Source organism: Crocodylus siamensis, chromosome 2 (genome assembly GCF_052110815.1).
Source record: "Crocodylus siamensis isolate JL-2025a chromosome 2, ASM5211081v1, whole genome shotgun sequence".
In the NCBI taxonomy this organism is placed as follows: Eukaryota; Metazoa; Chordata; order Crocodylia; family Crocodylidae; genus Crocodylus; species Crocodylus siamensis.
In genome coordinates this window covers 162423105-162443803 of record NC_143396.1, presented here as the reverse complement: position 1 = coordinate 162443803, position 20699 = coordinate 162423105, and the positions used below count along the sequence as shown (strand labels likewise).

At 44.8% G+C, this 20699-nt stretch overlaps 1 protein-coding gene across 5 annotated transcripts in view; it reads right to left on the bottom strand.

Moving 5' to 3' along the window:
- The window catches only part of GRSF1 (G-rich RNA sequence binding factor 1), a 48279-nt gene that overhangs the window by 17683 nt on the left and 9897 nt on the right, over positions 1–20699 (bottom strand). Inside the window, exons 5-10 of one of the 5 annotated variants that reach the window (XM_090031983.1) lie at positions 17280–17415; positions 15394–15578; positions 15178–15302; positions 12078–12213; positions 10984–11061; positions 8432–8454 (exon numbers count right to left, since the gene is read on the bottom strand). In XM_090031983.1, coding sequence (XP_089888109.1) covers positions 11006–11061; positions 12078–12213; positions 15178–15302; positions 15394–15578; positions 17280–17415 — 638 coding nt within the window. In that variant the 3' untranslated portion in view covers positions 8432–8454; positions 10984–11005. Of the gene's footprint in view, positions 1–8431; positions 8455–9076; positions 9258–10983; positions 11062–12077; positions 12214–15177; positions 15303–15393; positions 15579–17279; positions 17416–20699 lie in introns of those variants that run through there. The other 4 variants (XM_090031984.1, XM_090031980.1, XM_090031985.1 and 1 more) reach the window with 4 other exon arrangements.

The window sequence follows — 20699 nt, the reverse complement described above, 5'->3', positions numbered from 1 at the left end:
ATCTGTTCTCATCCATACAGCATGGAACCTGGAAAAAGGTTCATCCATGCTATAGCTTAACAGTTGCCATTGGTGACTGCTGAAGGCATTGTGAAGAACTCTGATGAAAATATTTTCAGGTTTGTCATTGCCAAATCCTTGGCTGTCTCTACTTTCTCTTTACTGACCTTGTAGCCACAAGCGGCAATGGACTTTTGCCAAATCTTCATCAGTGACTTACTGGAAGGAGCTTGACAGTCTGTCATGCCTCTAGGATACCTCTATTAACTCAGAACAGCTGTACTTGCTCTTGCTATTCTGTTTTTCATAAATTTCATAGACATTAGGGCTGGAAGGGACCTCAGAAGATCGAGTCCAGCCCCTGCCCCAGGGGCAAGAGGCGCCCCAAGTCCCTTTCGTCTGTAGTGCTAGCCAGCATAGCACTGCTGAGCCTATAAGGATGCTGCAGGTTTTTCTTCCCAAGGTGGAGAACCTTGTATTTTCCAGTGTTAAACACCATCAGGTTCTCATCTGCGTGTTTCCTGAGCCTGTCGGTCTGCCTGGATTGCCCTCCTGTCCCCAGGTGTGGACGCTTTACCCCAGAGTTTGGTGTCATCGGCAAACTTGGCCAGTCCGCTTCTGATACCAGGGTCCACACCATTAATGAAGATGTTGAATAGTGTTGGCCCAAGGATGGAGCCTTGAGGGACCCAACTGGTCACAGCACACCATGATGAGTGACTTCCATCAACCACCACCCTCTGGGTCCAACCACAGAACCAATTCCCCAGCCAGCAGGTCATGGTGGGGCTGAGGCCGCGGTTAGCCAGTTTGGCCAAGAGGTGATCATGGGATACCAGATCGAAGGCTTTTCTGAAGTCAGCATATATGACATCAATCTCTTCTCCCTTGTCCAGGTGATAGGTCACCTGGTCATAGAAGGAAATAAGATTGGTCAAGCAAGACCTACCCGCAACAAACCCATGCTGGCTGTCCCTTAGGATGTTAGCCTGGGCCAGTCCATCAAGGATGGCCTCCTTAATAAACTTTTCTAAGATCTTCCCCAGGATAGAAGTCAGGCTAATGAGCCTATAGTGTCAGGACATGTGTTGGGCTCTGGCTTCCCCTTTCTGACAAGCGTCATACCCATGCCAGGTATCCTGAGGTACACCCAGCATGGGTTTGTTGCGGGTAAGTCTTGCTTGACCAATCTTGTTTCCTTTTATGACCAGGTGACCTATCACCTGGACAAGGGGAAAGAGATCGACGTTGCATATCTTGACTTTAAAAAAGCCTTTGATCTGGTATCCCATGATCACCTCTTGGCGAAACTGGCTAACTGCAGCCTCGACCTCACCATGATCCACTGGCCGGGGAATCGGCTCTGTGGTAAGACCCAAAGGGTGGTGGGTCAGTGGGAGCCAATTGTCTTGGTGCGCTGTGACCAGTGGGGTCTCTCAAGGCCTATACTGTTTAACATCTTCATTAATGATGTGGACATTGGTGTCAGAAGCGGACTGACCAAGTTTGCCGACGACACCAGATTCTGGGGTAAAGCATCCATACCTGAGGACAGAAGGGCAATCCAGGTGGATCTAGACAGGCTGGATGGGTGGATGAGAACCTGATGGTGTTCAGCACTGAAAAACGCAAGGTTCTCCACCTTGGGAGGAAAAACCTGCAGCATCCTTATAGGCTCGGCTGTGCTATGCTGGCTAGCACTACGGAAGAAAGAGACTTGGGGATCATGATCTGACCACAAGACGAACATGAGCCTTCAATGCGATGCTGCGACTAATAAAGCAACCAAAACACAGGCTTGCATCCATAGATGATTCTCAAGCAAATCCCGGGATATCATTCTCCTGTTGTACTCAGCCTTGGTGAGGCCGCAGCTGGAGTAGTGCATCCAGTTTTGGGCTCCACAATTCAAAAAGGATGTGGAGAAGCTTGAGAGAGTCCAGAGGAGAGCCACGCGCATGATCAGAGGTCAGGAAAACAGACCTTATGATGACAGGCTGAGAGCCATGGGGCTCTTCAGGTTGGAAAAGCGCAGGATCAGGGGTGATCTTGTGGCCACCTATAAGTTTATAACGAGTGCTCACCAGGAACATCTGTTCACCAGAGCACCCAAGGGATGACAAGATCGAACAGTCACAAACTCCGCTGTAACCGATTCAGGCTGGACATAAGGATGAATTTGTTTACTGTCTGAGCCCCCACGGTTTGGAATAGCACCCACTTTGAACACCTTCAAGACATATTTGGATGCTTATCTTGCTGGGATCCTATGATCCTGCAGGGGGCTGGACTCGATGATCCTCCAGGGTCCCTTCCAGCCCTGATGTCTATGAATCACAATAGCTGTGTGGAAGCTTGCAAGCCCTAACACACTGTGGCCAACCAGTTTCGTTGGTGTGGGACGGCTAATAACAACCATGGCTGTACACAAGGTGTGCAAAGCCATACTGCAAGAGCTAAGATGTGCTCTGGTAACCACAGGAGTAGGTTACCATATATCTGGGTTTTCCCAGACAAGTCCTCTTTTTGGGTCCTCCCATTTCCATGCAGATATTTAAAAAAAAAAAAAAAAATATGAACAAATGCCCAGGATTTCGCTGGTACAACTGTATTTCCCAGCTTGCTCTAGTGGCCTGTGTGTTTACTAGGGATCCGAGTTTTCCATTTGCGGTAAAACATTGTCTTCTTTAAAAGAAGAAACCACATCTTTCCCCTTGCACATAGGCAGCCTTCCAAGCGCTGGTTGGGGTGATTGGAGGTGGGGGGGCACCATGTGTGTCTGTGCACGCACATGGCTGGCATGTGGCCAGGCAGGGTGGTGGCCATGACAGGGGTGTAGGTGGTAGGGGATGGGTGTGTGAGGGGGGTGGGTCCAGTGTCCTGCAGCATTGGAGGATGGTGCAGTAGGGCATGGGGGAGGTACCTGCCCCTCCAGCAGGGGAAGAAGGCAGAGAGGGCCTGCTGGGAGTGGTGGGAAGCCAGCATTACTGGGGCTGGTGCCCGGGAGGGACTATAGCCAAGCTGCCTGGTGGGGTGCAGGAGCCCCAGCCCAGGATGGGGGGTGCCACAGGCCTCCCTTCACCCCACACGGACTGGACTTGCTCTGCTGCCAACTGCATGAGCTGGAGCTGCCACAGCCTCTGCACTCAAGCCTGGTCAGAATGGGGTCAGCCTGGAGTCCCCTCTGGCAAGGGGCTGTGGGTCAGGAATAAGGGGCACAAGCAGGACTGGGGGTGTGGAGGGGAGCTGTGATTTGGGAGTGAGAGGCACTAGGGTGGGCAAGGGGCTGTGGGTTGAGACTGCAGGGCACTGGCAGCACCAGGGGGCTGTGGGTTGGGAGTGAGGGGCACCGCACACAACAGGTGTCCTCTTTTTTGCAAATGGAAATATGGTAACCTGACATGGGTCATGACCAGGTTTGAGTTCCCAAACTATGTTGGGGGGCATCAATGGAAACCATATCACCATTCTGTGCCCCCCTCCCCATAATGCCATGGAGGCTATCAATCACGAGGGGTCCTATTCCTTTATACTGCAGGAGCTGTGGCCTACTGGGGTCATTTCACCTACATCAGTGTTAGGTGGCTGAGACGGGTGCATGATGCCTGTCTGTTCAGGAATTCTGGTTTCCTAGAGATGATGAAGCAAGGGGAGTTTGCTGCCAGTGCTCATTGCTGCAGCAGACCCACTTCTCCCGACTCATAAAACCATATGCTCTACCTACTAAAAGAGCACTGCTGGATCTGGTGAGTGATCCGTGAGGATCAAGGGGAAGCTTGGTGACAGTGACCATGAACTGATCACTTTCTCTGTCCAGTGCAGGGCAGGCAAAGGAGGATTTCTGTTTTACTGCAGGATATGCCTGCCCTGCTAGACATCCGTAAGTCTGTAGGCCCAAACGGAATGCAGCTGAGAGGCTTGAAGGAGCTAGCGGACATCATGGTACACCTTATGGCAAAGATACTTGAAAATTCGTGACACTCGGGTGAGGTTCCAGAAGACTGGAAAAGAGCCAAGATGGTCCCCATTTTCAAGGAAGGATGATCCAGGGAATTACAGGCCAATCAGTCTGATGTCCATCCCTCAAAGTTTTTGAGAAAATCATCAAGGGATCCATCAGCAACAGGCACCAACATGGCTTTGTTACTGGCAGATCTTGCCTGACCAACCTTGTCTCCTTCTATGACCAGGTGATGCATTACCTGGACAAGGAAGACTAGGTTGATGTCATATATCTGGATTCCAAGAAAGCCTTTGACTTAGTCTCCCATGCTGTCTTCATGGTTAAGGTCGGGAGCTGCAGCCTCAATCATCTCATGGTCCAATGGCTGGGGAACTGGGTCCAGGGTCAGACCCAAAGCATACTAGTTGATGGGAATGAAACAACGTGGTGCAAGGTGATGAGTGGTGTCCCCCAGGGCTCAGTACTCAGGCCAGTACTCTTCATCATCTTCATTAATGATCTGGATTCGGGCATCAGATGCGGACTGGCAAAGTTCACGGATGACACTAAACTATGGGGGAAGGCAGTCACACTGGAAGACAGGCTGGGGATGTGAGCATGTCCAGGTCAGTCAGTAAGGTAGGTGGACCAAAACTTGATGGCCTTCAACACAGAGAAGTGCAAGGTGCTCCACCTTGACAGGAAAAACCAGCAGCATACTTACAGGCTATGCTCACTAGCACCACGACCAAGAGAGACTTGGGGGTCTTGACTGATCACAAGATGAACATGAGCCACCAATGTGATGCTGTGGCTGGCAAAGCAAAGCAAACACTGGCATGCGTCCCTGGTTTGGCTTGAGATGCACTGGTAGATATCATATTCCTACTTTACTTGGCCTTAGAGGCTGCAACTGGAATATTGTGTCCAGTTTTGGGCCTTCCACTTCAGGAGGGATGTGGATAAGCTTGATAGAATCCAAAGGAGAGCCACCCACATGATCAAAGGCCAAGAGGGCACACCTTACGAGAAGAGGTTAAGGGACCTGGGACTTTTCAGCCTGGAGAAGAGAAGGTTCAAGGGGGACTTGGTGGCAACCTACAAGTATATAAGGGGGCATGCATCAAGACCTGGGAGAACAGTTGTTCACCAAAGCTCCTATAATGTACTAGGATAACAAGGTCTAATGGCCACAAACTCCTAGAAGGCCAATTTAGACTGTACATAAGAAAAAAAAAAAAACTTCTTTACAGTCTAGATGTCCATGGTCTGGAGCAGACTCTCTCAGAGGTGGTGCAAGCACCTACTCTGGACTCATTCAAAAGGTGTTTGGATGTTTATCTTGCTGGGATCATTTGACCCCAGCAGACTTCCTGCCTATGGCAGGGAGGCTGGACTCGATCTCACAAGGTAACTTCCAGCCCCTAATGTCTATGAAATCCATTGCCTGGAAGATGTTCTCATTGTGGTGGCCTGCTTTGAACTGTCAAAGCCTGTCCTCCTGGCCTTAAGGGGCCAGAAGGTCAGCCATCTCCAGCTGGGTCTCCGGTACCAGCCCTTAGCAGACTTATCTGCCTGGGTCCTACCACTTGCCTCACTAGCAGGAATCCTGCTGTTCCCTATTTGAAAACTGAAAAATTTCTGATTTAAAAAAAATCACAAATTCACTCTTTAAAATACCCCAAAATACATGTCCTTCCACAATTAAAACAAAAGACAGAGTGACCAGTTGGGCAATGTTTTGCAATGCAATGTTAAAGCAGTTTGGAAGCCTACCAGTGTCTCTATCATCATAATAAAATAAATTCTAAATATCTATGTGTATTGATGTTTGCTTTTGGGTTTCTTATTAGTTAGAGCTCCCCAAGGCCCATACACCCAGCCCCTCAGAGGGCTCCTGCCGGACCGACATGCCCCCATGCATGATCCCAGTTCCCCCACAGGGGCCAAAGGCCCCTTGCACAGCCCACATGGCCTATAGCTCAGCAGCAGCACAGCTGTTGGGGCATTTGGGGCCTCCTGGCACAGCCCCCCAGGGTAGCATAGGGTAGCATGGCTCAGCCTTGGCTGCCTGGCACTGCTTGTGCCATGTCATGTGGGCCCAACCCAGCTTGATGCAGCACTGTGCACTTTCAGGCAGCTCCAAGCTGCTCAGTCAGTCACCCGGGGCCCTGCGCCACTCATGTGGACCGCCTGTTGCACCAGGCTGGGTCCTGCATGCACAGGCCCCATGCTCAATTGGGTTGGGCATGTCCAGACAACTGGCCCTGGTGGCAGCCTGCTTGGAGCAGCCAGATGTTTGGTGGGAAACTGAAGTAAAAGGCAGGCAGTGCCTGCTGGGAAGAGTGGGGGGGTGCACCTGCAGCTCAAGCTGTGGGTACACTAAGTCCCTATAGTACCCTTCCCCCCCCCCGACACCATCTGTGCTATAATGTACTAGGAGAGCACCTGGTGCTGCCCCTGATGTCTTTTGAGGCCCTAGCAGTAGTGAGTACTTTCTCTTCAACCCAAAAGCAATGAGATCCACCACCTCAGTACAGGTCCAGTTTGTAGATGGTTTTTAAAATGATCCTCTGGGCTCATCTCCAGGGAAGTAGATAGCACTTAGGTCCTGCTGTTTGCAGAGGTGCTAAAACATGCAGCAACCTGATGAGGTAAGTGGGAGGAGGATGTGCATACTCAGAGCACGCAAGCTGAGAAGCTATTGGTGCTCAGAGCCCAGCAGCAAACTGAAAATGCCCAGGTGCTCAAAGCCATCAACCCATGGGGGTGGGAGGGGATGTTGGCTTGCAATCCACACCACCCCTTGGGCAGTAGCATTCAGGCGGCTTGCAAATTTGCCCAGGGAACAGAGGAATGGGAAAGGCTGGACCCAGAGCAACCTGGGATGATGGAAGAATGAAAATAATATATTTAATTGGTGCAGAGTATCCACACAAATGCCTGGAATGACCTGGGCAAAACAAATCAAAGATAAACCTGTGCTGCAGTCACATAACTCTGAAACAGAGGGTGCTTATGGCAGCTTTAAAACATCTTAATCCAGGGACGTGCAGAATATGGCTCATGGCCCATCAACTGGCTGTATCTGGCCCCTGGCTGCCCCTGTGGTGCTCCACATGGGGATCTGCCCCACTCCAGAACACTGTTCCTCACCTACCCAAAGCCATATAGGAAGTTTTGGTGCTGTTGCAGGGGGAAGAGGGAGGGAAGCTGACCCATGCCTGTCTGGCCCATGACAGCTCATCAAAACTCCCTCTATGGCCCTCGGGCCCAAATAATTGCCCACCCCTGACTTAACTGACTGCTCTCATTTTAAGGAGTAGTATGTTAAGGTAACCTGTGCCAACATTCTCACCCTTCATCGAGATAGGCAGTGACCAGACTCACTCAGGACATTTCAATGGGAGAAGATATTCTTCCCCAAGCTGTTGGGGAAGAGTTGCTTTCTAGTGTTTGAAGAACAGCTTTTTACCACCCAGAGGGTTGACACGTTGCAAAGTCAAGAAAGTGATAATATCCAATCTCCACACAAAGATTCAACAGTTCTTTAGAACAGGGACTAAGTGTTTGCATTGCCTAGTAAAATAGGGCCCTGTTCCTAGATAATGGTACTTCATTTAAATAGTCACCCTCATCTTGAAATAAAACTTCTAGAACAGCACACTTGAAAAACCATTTTGAGTTGTTTCATCAAACCACAAACTGTCATTACTGAACTTCAGAAACATTTCTCAGAGTCCTCTACTTGATTTTTATTTTCAAATAGCAGCCTTTGTTTTCTTTAAGTATCCTAAATACTTGATTTGCAAGGACAGCTGTAATGCACTAGTGTTCCCTTTCAAACCAGATTAAGTTCCAGTCTGCTTCTTTGCTCAAAACACATTTAAAGACTAGAGGGGCAAGGGTTCTTGTGGGTGACATCTTTTCTTCGACCAATTGCATAGTTGGGATAGACTTAGACAGAAGAAAACACTGTATTCAAAAGCTTGTCTATCCCAGCAATGCTTGTCCAATAAAGGATATCACCCACAAAAATCCTTGCCTTTCACATACTTCCTGAACCATTATGGCAACAACACTGAAACTTTAAAAGAACTTGCCTCTTAGAAACTACAGAATAACAGCACACACTGTAGTGAGTAGCCTGAAGCATTCTTTCCATTTGGAAAAGCTTTCCTTCATTACTCGCAGTTGCATTACTTTGATGTTTTGATGATGTTCAGATAAATACCAGAAGCGCCTTTTAATCCCTTTGCAACTTATTACTTACTATACGTTGTCCAATAGTTTCCTGGGACATTTTAATTTTTAGTAAGACAACAGAGCTTACTGAATGGGCAGAAAGACCTTAGTATAGGAAAGTACAAGTGCCTATCCACAATATGAGTGGAAACAAAATTAGTTTCCTTATCATCAGAACAGCTTGTTCTTAAGGAGCAAATGCAAGACCTTATTTTACCTACTATATAAAGTGGTGCATTCAACCTAGTTGTCTTGCTGTAAAGCACCTGAAAAAGATGGCAATGTTGTTACACAATATGCAATTTAAAAATTATCTGCTAAATGCAAGACAATAGTTTTAATGAAATGGTTGTGTAGCTGTCTTTGTGCACTTCATAGAAATATTCAAAAAAAAAAAATCACTCACCTTCTACCTCAGGTTTTAGTTTGCTATTTAATTTCTATAAACTGAATGGACTGAGGCAATTTCAAAGTGTCCAACGGTATCCTAAAGCACAAAGGCCAAGGGCTGTTTGCTGCACACTAAGAAAAGCACTGTTGGAATGGTAGCTCTATTAGAGATACCATTTTGGACTCTTGTATTTGTCCTTCTGTCTTCTGTAATCAAACTTATAAAAAGTTATGCTCTAGCTTCAAAAGACTGGCTCTTTTATAGGTACATTTAACTGTTCAGATGGTGTTTACATATTACAAGATTCTCAGCAAGAACTGTTTTCTGATCCAACAGGCAGCTCAAATCAGAATTAAGCTGCTGAATTCTAATGCACAGGGGCTACCATTTCAGTTTTGGCAAAAACAGAACCAGACCTTCCTCTGACTGTACAGTATTAACAACTAGTATACGGCCAACTGTGGACCTTTTCCTGTTTTTACATCAGCCAAATCATGTACAGGATGTGAATGAAATTTATTATGCACTTCTTACACAAACCCAAGTGACAGAATTTGATACAAGCTGCTTTTAAAGGCAATTCAGAAAGTGTCCTTTAGATTTTATCTTTGCTATCAGACAAAAATGCCTGTAATTCCACCTCTAGGTATGTGCGAATGAATTGCTGCTTGCTTTAGCCTAAAAAGAAAGAGGAAACAAATATTGAAGGTTAAGAGTAACATGTTGGCTTTTTAAATTCCAATCACCCTTCTTGTATAGTCTCAGAGTATCCAAGTAGAACTGGCTTCAACAAGATCCTCCCCCCATTAAACAATAATTTGCAGATTGTGAGGAGAAATCCAAACTTTGTCTAAGCCAAAATGCCACGGAAACATTTGGCTCTTCAAAAGGATGTGAACATACGTGGACAAGAGGAAGGTGCATGTATAAGCTAAATCCAATCACCTTCTTCACATTAAATAGATTTCAACAAGACTGCATACAATGCAACGCCCACTGAACTGTTCATAAACAGTAATTAAACATTCCTCTGAGATCTTATGGGAAATGCTTAGTGAGATACAGAACTATTGCCTGACACAAATACCCATAAAGGCAATCCTTAAAACTGTGTCTAGCATAGGTGTTTGCTATCTCCAGCAAAGCATTGTTCTATCCTTGGCAGTCTGATAGAACTGATATGTGCCTGAGCTGGCCCCCCAGTCAGCACAGGTGAAATTCATAACACCTGGTTGTTTCAGATAGCTCTCTGTCTGATTGTTATCACTGATGAGGTAGGAAATTTTACCTTCATGACCAATGGAGACTGGATGTACTATTGCCCCTTCAAATACATTGCTTCATTTTGATCCACCTGCCTCTAAATTGAGTGCAGTGCTGGCAACAGCTTGGATCAAAATGTATCTAAGCAAACATCTTGTCAGGCTTTTCATAATTCAGCAGTAGGTTCTGAATCCTTCTTTCCACTGTGCCTGGACAGTGAGCCAGCCTGATGGAGTCCATGGGACAAACCAACGTAACTGGTGTTCTAGGACTCAGATGGAAGAAAACAGATGACTCCTGAGGAGCTTGTGGGTGGTGCCATTTGGCTCTCATGACCAGAAAAAGGGGGTTGAGGTATCTTAAAGGTTATTTTGGAGTTCTTGCTGATAGAGGTAGTTGCCCCTACTGAACACAGGAGACTCCTGTCCTGTTCTCAAGTTCTAGAGTTCTGGCAGAAAACTTTGGATTCTCTCTAACTTTTTCTGCAAAATCTAAGCTTATTTAATAGCTTTTAAAGTAGAACCTTTGGAACACATTTGCTGCATTGTTTATAAATTCAGGTAACCAACTTGAGGCACTCTTCTCTGAGCATTCTGACATAAGCTTTAAGAGTTTGGTGCTAATAATGCCAAGGTCACAGGTTTGATCCCTAGTTGGACTAGATGAGAGGTAGGCAATGTTTTTTGGCCAAAGTGCTGAAAAAAAATACACGTCTACCTTGAAAGGTGCCAGAGTGCCAACATGCCGGAGCTGAAGCAGCAGTTTGCAGCCCCCCAGCTGCAGCCAGCCCACTAAGCCCAGTCTGCTTGCAGCAGGGCTTGCAGTCTCCCAGCCACCTGCTGGGAGCAGCCTGGGCTCTGTGGTTGGCAGCAACCATTTAAAGCCCAGGCTGGCAGTCGTGTGCTGAGCAAAATGGCCTTGTGCACCACGCTCAGCATGCGGGCTGAGGGGGCTACTGACCCCTGGACTAGATGATTTCTTAAGGTCCCATCCAACCTTACTTCTCTATGAAACTAACTGGTGTTAAACATGCAAAGCAGCATATAGCATTGTGTTTTATATAAACATGTAAATTAAGAGTCAGCTTGCCCACCTTTGGAAAATGCAGGTATCACAAGGATGGGGGATTTAATACACTTACCTACCAAGGGGTTGTGCCACTGTCACCGGGAATTTTTGTTTGGATATGAATTCAGGAACAATTCAATATATCTATGCTCTGGAAAGAAATTAAACAAAAAAGTTTAGTTTATTAAGCTTCAACACCAAGATTAAATACCTTATTTACCTGAATCCAAGATTATTTAGAATTTAAGACAACCTCCCCCAGATGATTATATACATATATACACACACATACATACATATATATGCAAAATTGTAAAACTTGTTATAATTTTTCATGTAAATAATCTAATTATTCATCCCACCTCTCATTGCTGTGGCAGGGAAAGCAGTGATGGGGGTCCAGGGGCAAGACCCCTTCCCCTTGTCCCAATATGCCTGCCCCTGCCTCTGCATCCCATCCCTTCCTGTCCCCCCTACCTTCTACTCCTCCTGCAGCCTTCCCCCCCAACCCATATGCTGCAGGTCTACCCTTCCGGGGCAGACAGCAGCAATGCAACCTTAGCTCAGCCCAGCTCACCATGGAGAAGCAGTAGCAGCGGCTCCCTACTGGGCATGGCTGCTGCAAAGAAGGCCAGAGCAGAAGGTGAGGAAGGGAGCAAGGGGAATGGAAGGGAGGGTTGCAGGTCCCATCCTTACCTCCAATTTCCCCTGCACTTCAACTGGCATGTCCCATCCCACAACCAAACAAGCTATTCCTGCCTGTGGCAGGCAGCTGCTGCTGCTTGCCCTGGCCTGGTTCTTGAATCCAAGACAAAGCTATTTTTCCTCTAGGCCGATTTGGCAGGGGAGACAGCGTCTTGAATTTGAGTGAATAGATTACACATAGAGCATGTAACCAGGCACAGAATCATAGAAAAACAGGGCTGCAAGGGACCTCAGGATATCTAGTCCAACTTTCTGCTCAAGGCAAGACCACCCTTGTCTAAAACATCCCATCCAACTACAATTTAGCACTGCAAGATAAAACATTTCAGCCTCTAGAAGTGGAAGAAATATGCTGTATCAGTAAACAGCCCAACACCAGACAAGTACTTCCAGATTACTGGAGATGAAAGTTTTAAAAATGTAGTGACATCCAGCAGGCACAGAAGCATGAACTCTACTTACGCATGTGTGACCTGTCCTTGACCATAGCAGCAACCGCATCCTTATGGCTCTTAAAGTGAACATCTGCTTCTCCTGTAGCCTTCCCACTGGAATTATATTCCATGGTAATCTTTACAGGTTTCAGAGGAGCAAGAAACTGAATGAAAACACAAATGGAAGATCAAATACATAGCCTGTTTGATGCTGATCAGGTAAAAGTCTTGAAGTCAAGAGGAACCAATGGCAAGAACAAAGTGGCCTTTAACTCTCAAGCTTACTGTTTCAAACCTCATAGTTTCTCTATTTGATAGAATTAAGTGGTTTCAAATTTTTTTACTATTTCACATGGGAACTTAAATCAGCCTACACAAAGAAAGATGGGTGATCATTTCATTATGATTTAAGTTCTTTAAGGAATAAAGCAATCATGTTTATCAGTTGCCACTGAAGAGTTCAAAGCTGGAATTCCATGCTTCCTGTCTCTCTTTAGGTAAACTGTATTCTAGGTTGTTCTTCTCCAGAAAACCATAAACATCCAATAGCTATAGCTTTACATTGTGACAGGCTTTGGATACGCTCTGAAACCAAGCGGATCTGGTAACAGTTGCGAAAGTTTGTTTTCTTTCCATCTTTCTTTCAGTGCACATCATTCACAGGAGTCATCTGCACAGAAGCTTCTATAGAAGATTTGGTAAACAAGAGAATTGAGCCTCAGGCCAGCTTGCTTCCTGCTACCATAAAGGCTGTTTTTCAGTTCTCCATTATGAAAATACACACATCTACGCACACAAGATAGTCCATCCAACCTTTACACTGCAGGTAATCCTTGACATCTGTTCTTTACTTAACTGTGCACATTCCCCAACTGAAGCTTTGCTCTAGTCCCCTCTTTGTCTCTGGCATTCCAACCACCTTTACCTTCCCCAACCCACTGGCCTCTTGCTAAGAGAACTATTATGTCAGAAATAACTTAGCAACATCTCAGGACCCAGCCACAATTTAGAACAGTTAGTTGTTTAGCATCAGAACAATGTCTGCTATCTTAGCACACCAATCTTGCTCAAGCCTTTGGGTTCTGCCACAAAATAATTGTCAAATAATTTAATATACAGGATTAGCATCTCTCAGCAATGAAAGAATTCCCTTGCATTATAGTAAACTGGATTTACATCAGTAGCCTCAAGTGTGAAAAAGACTATGCATTTACCCAAACTCAATGTGAGAAATGCTCATTAAGCACACAGCACTTTCAGTAGTGCTGGAAGCTCCAAAATTAACTACCTTCTGTTACTTTCAAGGCCTCTAAGTTTTTAGGATATTGATAACTAATAAAAGCCTTAACAATGAGGAGAGAACAGCCAAGAAACATGTCTCCTGCCTTTTTCAAGGCCTTTTAACAGCTACTTTTGCTTCATAGTTCTTGGTGCCCATTAGCATACAGTTAAATGGATTACAGTTAAGTTAAAGACAATAGGTCTGAAAGATGTTATGCATTTAATAGCTTATGCATGTAACTGGTAATGAGATAAGAGATGTTTGTTATTATGTAACCAATAGGTGACGGGGACTGATGTGTTACGCTGTTAAGCAAATTAAACATTTATCTAATATGCATATGCCTGGAACATGGCATACCCCGCAGCTTACCACAGGTCAAATTACTTGTAACACAGGGTGCCAGAGAAATTTAAGACCGAGGCTTTCTTATCCAAAAGAGAACACTTTAAAGATCTTCATGGTACACAACACATCTTTACCCAAAAAAACCAAACACACATCAATAAACGTGACATTCTACTTAAGGTATAGGGATTTCATTAGCTAGTGAATCTGTTCCACTCATCTTCCTCCAACCTGGGCTTGATTTCCGCTCATAGGTTCAAAATCCACCTATTTCTTGATTTTCTGACCTCACAGAACTGTTTTTAGGTACCATCCACTTAAGGTACAGACTGGCATTTTATTCCAGCGCTAAAAAATGTTGTGAGAATGGATGCATACAGGCAGTCCAGTCACCTGGCTAGAGAGCAAGTCACCTCAAAGACAAGCTCTCCAGCCATGGGGCAATGCAGAACTGCTTCTTTGCTCCCTCTCTCTGCCATGGCAGACAGCCTGTCTCCAGCTGATGTTACATGGAAATCAGCTGAAGGTAGCTGAGAGGAAAAAGGCAGCCCCTAGTTCTGGGCAGGGGCATGCTCCCTGCCTCTGCTCCTGCCCTTCATACAGGTAAGTCACAGCTGCGCTCACTGTCCCACCTGCTGCCTTGTGACTATGACCACTTCCATCCTGCCTATATCTGATAGCCTCAGTTGCTGGTCTGGAACCAATGAGGGTCCTAAAGTAACTTGACCAAGCCCAGGGTCTTGGGTTTATACTAAGTTACTTCTAACCTAAACATCTATTAGCAAGAGGTGAGCTGACTGGCAGGACCCAAAGGGTGATCCAGAACTGTGCAGAGAACAGGAAGCAGATGTGCCCATTGCTGGAACTACATGGAACTCCATTCAAACCATGGAAAGATACCTGCACCCCAATTAGCTAGTTAGCAGAATGGGAGCATTCCTCTATGGCTTCACCTATCTTAAGGCAACCCCTGGCATACAGCCAGCTCTGTTCAATGCTGGGGGGCATTAGCACTGTTACCTGAACAAGTCTGGAGACTCTCCCAGTATTCAAGCAGTAGCAGCAGGCTCCTCGCAGAGCTCCCTGACAGCTTGCCAATGGGAAGGCTAGCAGGGAGCCAGTGCTCTCCCTCCCTCCTCCTTGGTGTGGGGGAAGGGAAGGAGAGTGGAAGACAATGGGATACTAAGTGCATCCCAGTACTGAGAGAGGCATACAGCCATTCAAGCTAATGTAAGAGGGGAGATCTGCCCAGCTGAAAGTGCTCGTCTCTTTTTTTTTTTTTTTTTTTTTTTGCAGAGAAGCCACTTCTCCAACACAAATAAAAACCCTTAACCAACTGTTGCTACTTTCTTGTACCAGGAGAAAGGCTTTTTTCCCCAGCACAAAAGGTAACACCTATGCATAACCTTAGAAATGACACTGTGTTCTAAAGGCTGGAGTATTTAGAACAGAGGTTTAGCAATTCTTCATAAAGCTATACAATTTTATGGCTACATACGTTTATAATGTCTTGGGCACTAGCCTGGAATGGCAGGCCTCTCAGATGAACAAAATGCAGTAATAGATGGGGATTCCCACATTCCAAAGCATCCTCAGGCTTTTCACTTACTTCTCTGTAAGGTTCTGTAGAAGCCAACAAAAACAGTTACCTGTGTGCAGGCAAGCACATGAGAGGAAGCAACAGCATTTCAAAGAACAAAAGGTGAGAACTGACCATTCTCTCTCTCACTTTCAGAGGTTGTGTGTGGTCTTTGAGTCTTCCCCACTTCATTTGCTTCAAAGACCAATTCAGATTCTTTTGTCAATTTAGAGACTGGGTAAGGGGTCATCTTCTTCCTCCAGGGAGAGCTACTATGGGTTTGAATTTCACTCCTGTTGCTGGGAAATATTTCAATGTACCTAGATATAAAAGGAACAAAATAGACAATCTACCTTCATTTGGCTTAGAAAACACACTAGATTTTCAAAAAAAGGCTGCTGCCTTGAAGACTGCCATCATAGTTCCTATTCAATTTTGTTTTGGGATGCTAGGTAAGTCTATTTTACAATTTACTGAACTGAAAAAGGTATCTGCAAGATGCGTCAGAAAGAGAGTTAATGGCAGCCTCAGACCTCAAATAAGCCTCACAGGTGCACCTGGAGGCATGGCTGGGTTACCAGTGAACACCCGCACAAGAGCTAGGTAGGCGTTCTTCAAAACAAGGCTAGACAAGCTCAGCAAGCAGAGAATCCTGAGCAGGGAAGGAATACGGTTCGGGAATGGAGCTAGTTCCTGAACTGTGCTGCAGACAAGGCCTGGGAAGGCAGCCTTCCAAGTTGGCACTCTCAAAAACACAAATGGGAAGCTAGAAACATCCCAGAGAGACAAGACACTCAAACGTAACTTTACATTTAACCTCTGAGGGTTTATCTCCAGTGCAAGTTGGGGGACCTCCAAAGGGGAAATGGGATTTGGTTTTGAGGACCAATCCTACTAAGGATACATTTTGAAATTGAAGACCACCGAAATCTTAGAAACAGATGGACTAAGTAGGACCTGGCAGGAAGACTGAACCACAGGAAAGAACCCACCCAAAGAGTGGACTGGCAGTTAGCAGGAGGCACCAGAGAGGATGCCATGCCAACCATGGTGCCAAGGATGCACAGGGTAGTATATCACCCGTTCTACAACACACAACCTAGAAATGATAAACTCAGCCACTACAAACACTAAAAATAAAGATAAGGTTGAGGTAGTTAAGTTCCATATTGTTTAATGCTTTACAATTATTTGGAAATAAGAGGTAGATATCAGGCAGAACACATCTGTCAAGCTACTGTTGAAGCAACATATTTCTAATTTATGTCCCTTCTCTGAATACTTTTACAACTCTCCTTAAAAAGGGTGACTCAGCTCTCTTCAAAAAAGGGGAAAATGTGTCTTCTTAAGTATCTGGCAGGTACCAGGTCCTTGCAAATTTCAGTTATTAACACAGAGCCTGCTTTGGAAATACTGACCCAGGATCCTCCCTATCCACCAAAAGAATTATCCCATCTTCTGGGAATCACTATGTACAGATGCGGTAACTGAGAAATCACCACTGTAAGTGTTCACAATTAAGATAAATAAAATACTTTCAGGGAGTAGGGGACTGCAGAATCCTAAGTGTATAATAAACTAAGGATTGGTTCAAAGGTATTTAGGCATCTAAGTGCTACTGAAATCAATAGGAGGCAAGGACAAACTCCTTAGCAAGACTTGGCTTTAGTGTCCCAGAAGCTCCTCTCTACCTTTATTGTCTGTGAAAGGGATAATAAGTTCCTTTGCAAATCATTGATGTAACCAAAAAGCAGTCTATTACATCTCCACTCTATGCAGACATGTGATAATCAATCATCATCACAGTAGCTTCAAATGGCCATAGAGTAATGCATATATTCTCATTCCTCTTATGAAGAAATGAAGTAAAAGAATGAGGATGTGGAGTGAAGGATCATATCATCAATAAAAAGGGAACATAATATGATCGTTCACTCTCTGTATCAAACTTTAAATGACACGGGTATAAAGCTAGCTTTATATGCATAAATGCTGCCTGTTAACCACACTGAAGCACATACCGATGCCCAATTTCCTCCTTATGCTTTAACAGTGCTTGCTTTGCCATTTCTGGAGCAGTAAACTGCACAAAGGCTTCTCCAGTTTTTCTTTTTCCTCTTGGGTCCATAACAAATGTTATCTCAGCAATACTCAAACCTTTAGGGGATAAAAGCATTGTCAAATGTGAGCTGTACCTCAAAGGTTGCAAGCCGTCTTTTTAATTTATACAAAATAAGGAAAAGGCTATCTAATTCTGAACTGACTTTTCAAGCTGGCTTAATACAATGCATCACCTATTGGACAGCTGTTTTCTTATTTCTCAACTATTTGATGGATTTGTATGCATTTTACCACATTTTAGCACACGCAACACATCCCTGAACAAGATTCACAACTTGTTTTTGAAAAGGAGAATATAAGTGAATAAATGAATAAATAAATAAATAAATAAAAATATTTTTCCTTGCTCCTGCAACAGGAGACTGTGGCAGATGAAAATGTCCAGTCAGCTAGCACTGCAGCATTACTTTCACTGTCCTTCCCCCCCCCCAGCAGAAAATGTTATTACCATATTTCCTCATTTATGATGTATACCCAGACTTCTAGCAGCAGAATTTTGGAAAGAGATGTGCACTGCATATGAGAAAACACAGTACTCTCTCATAAGCCTTAGTCTCAAAGACTTTAATCTTTAAATCCTTCCAGCAAGCAATAAGCAATTACTGTAAAATTTCAATTGTTTGCATTTTCTGGGGTGGTTTTTTTTTGAGGGTTTTTGTAAACAAAGGGATATAAACAACTTTTTACTGCTTCTCTGGCAGGTACTCATTTTATTACAGACTCTTGTTCTCAATGTCTACAAACTCATACAGAAACCAGCAAATTTTCAACCATACTTGCAATGCTTCATTGCATTTCCACTGCACAATCCCTTCCTGAAGGCCAGAGAATCCAGAACTAATCACAACTTGACAATATATGCAGAATTTATGTAATTCTAACCAAACATTAAATCTGAGCTTGAACTAATCCACATGAAATTATTGCTTTGGTTATTTTTTTTTTTGGAAGGCTATCGTCTTACCATAGGATCATAGGAAAGTAAGGGTGGAAAGGACCTCACAGAATCATCTAATGCAGTCTTGTGTTCCAGTCAAGGTCATCCCATCCCTGACTAGAAACCATTCTAGTCAAGTGTCCAGAGATAGAGATTTCACAACACTGAGGTAGCTTGTTCCAATGTTTAACCATTCTCATAGTCAAAAAGTTCTCCCTGACCTCCAGCCTAAGTTTCCTGTGCTGTTCAATGCCACTGCTCCTAGTCCTGTCCCCTACAGCCACAGAGAAAAGGCTATATTTCCATCCTCTCTATAATTGTTCTTCAGGTATTTGAAGACAGCTAGCAAATCCCCCCTTAGTCTTCTCCATACTGAACAACAGTAGTTCTTGCAGCCTTTCCTCATAAATCATGCTTACCAGACCTCTAATCATTTTGTCACTTTCCAACAGACTCTTCTCAATCTGTCCATATCTTTCTTGAAGTCCAGGCCCCAAAACTGAACAGTACTCTATGTGAGGCCTCACTTGCTGAATAGGGTGGAGGAATCACTTCCCTTGATTTGCAAGATATCCTCCTGTTAATAGAATCCAGTATATTGTTGGCATTTTTGGCAACCAAAGTATGCTTTTGGCTCATATTCAGTTTATGGCTCAATGTAATTCCCAGGTCCTTGTTCTTCTCCGCAGCACGGCAGCCTAGCCAATCATTCCCCAGACTGTATTTGTGCAAACATTTACTCTATCCCAATTGCAGGACTTTTGTATTTGTCCTTGTTGAAGCTCAACTGATCGATTTCAGACCATTTCTCCAATTTATTCTGGATCACAGCCCTACCCTTCATGGAGCCTGCAACTCTACCCAACTTGGTGTCATCTTATTCTCTAGCTCTTAATTTTTAAACCAATTGTGAAAACTATCTAGCTGTTATGACTTGAGACACACTGTTTACATTTTAAATATTAAATTGATGCAGTAATGTCCATGCGTGTACAGCCCATTGAAACTGTAGCAGATGCAGATACTGTAGGCAACTTGGTCCCTGGCGGCAGTCTAGCTGCAGTAGCACAAAATTCAGCATGGATAGGTGCCCACACATCTATACAGTTTCTTAGGCAGGCCCTGCAATCCAGGCTGAGCTCCATGCTACCACAGGCAAACTGCTGGCAAGACCTGAACTAGCTAATTTAATGTTGGCTAGTTATGTCTTCATAAAAGATAGACTTCACTGAAGTTATAACAATGACTCCTCTGTAAGGATACCCTTTATTAAGGTAAATAAAATGCTGAAAAGTCAAAACAAGAAGCTAGCAGCTTGACCATCTGACCTGCTGGGAAGCAGCAAAATTTTCTGTTAGCCCTGGTTTCTAAATTATTTCAAAAGGTTCTGGAACAGTTAAAAAAGAGCTGACTCAGAAAAGGATGCAAAATGATCATTAAATACAGAGCAGGATTTAGAAACATTCCTTGAAACAAAAGGGGTGAACTGGTTTTTAAGTCAGGCAAACTAACTGCCACGCTGCGCACCACAGAGGTATTGGAGGATTCGTAGGAAGAGGATTAGTCACTGACAACCAGACACGAAGTCTTAAAACAGAAAACAAACTGTCTATCTGAAATGCTTTTGCTTTAAACCAAAGCTGTCCAACTTCTAAGTAGCTTGGGCTGTACCCCATATTGGTTCCAAGGCCTGGACGGCACACTGACTCTGAATGCCACAGGATCCCCACTGTGCAGTCAGAGCAACACCCCCAGGGCACAGGCAGCAGAAAGGTGCCTGCCACCACATTAGCCCTGCTCAAACCCCACCAACTGAGTGGGTACACACACACCCCACCAACTGAGCAGAGGGCCCACTGGGCACCTTCCCACTGTGCTGCCCTGCCCCGGAGAACCTGGTTACCACAGCAGCAGAAAAAAATGGGGGAATGGTAGCATGGCAGGAGCCCATAAGCCAAATGCAGCCGGCCAGTTGGACAGTCCTGCTTTAAACATTTTGCTTTAAGATGTCAGTCAGCTGACTGGCTACCACTGGCCATAACTTCCAGAGGAAAGGCTGCAGCAGGTACTGAGCCTAAGTCACACCAGATGAATTAATCATGATTGATTCCAGAAGACTGCAGCCCATGGCCTGGTCAGACACAGTGATCCCTCAATGATTATAGAGGGTGGACTCAGAAGAGACAGGAAAGTTCAGATCTGCAGTTATCCTGGTAATTCTAACAGGTATTGGTATTGAAGTAGCCAGCAGACAGCAAGACATCACTGTGGCATTTGACAATTTTTGCAACTTCAAGTTTCAGGAATTGAGTCTAGATAACATAATATTATTTACAAGTTATAAGCACTGACTGGCTGAAAAGAAAAGAATGAACGTTCTCAA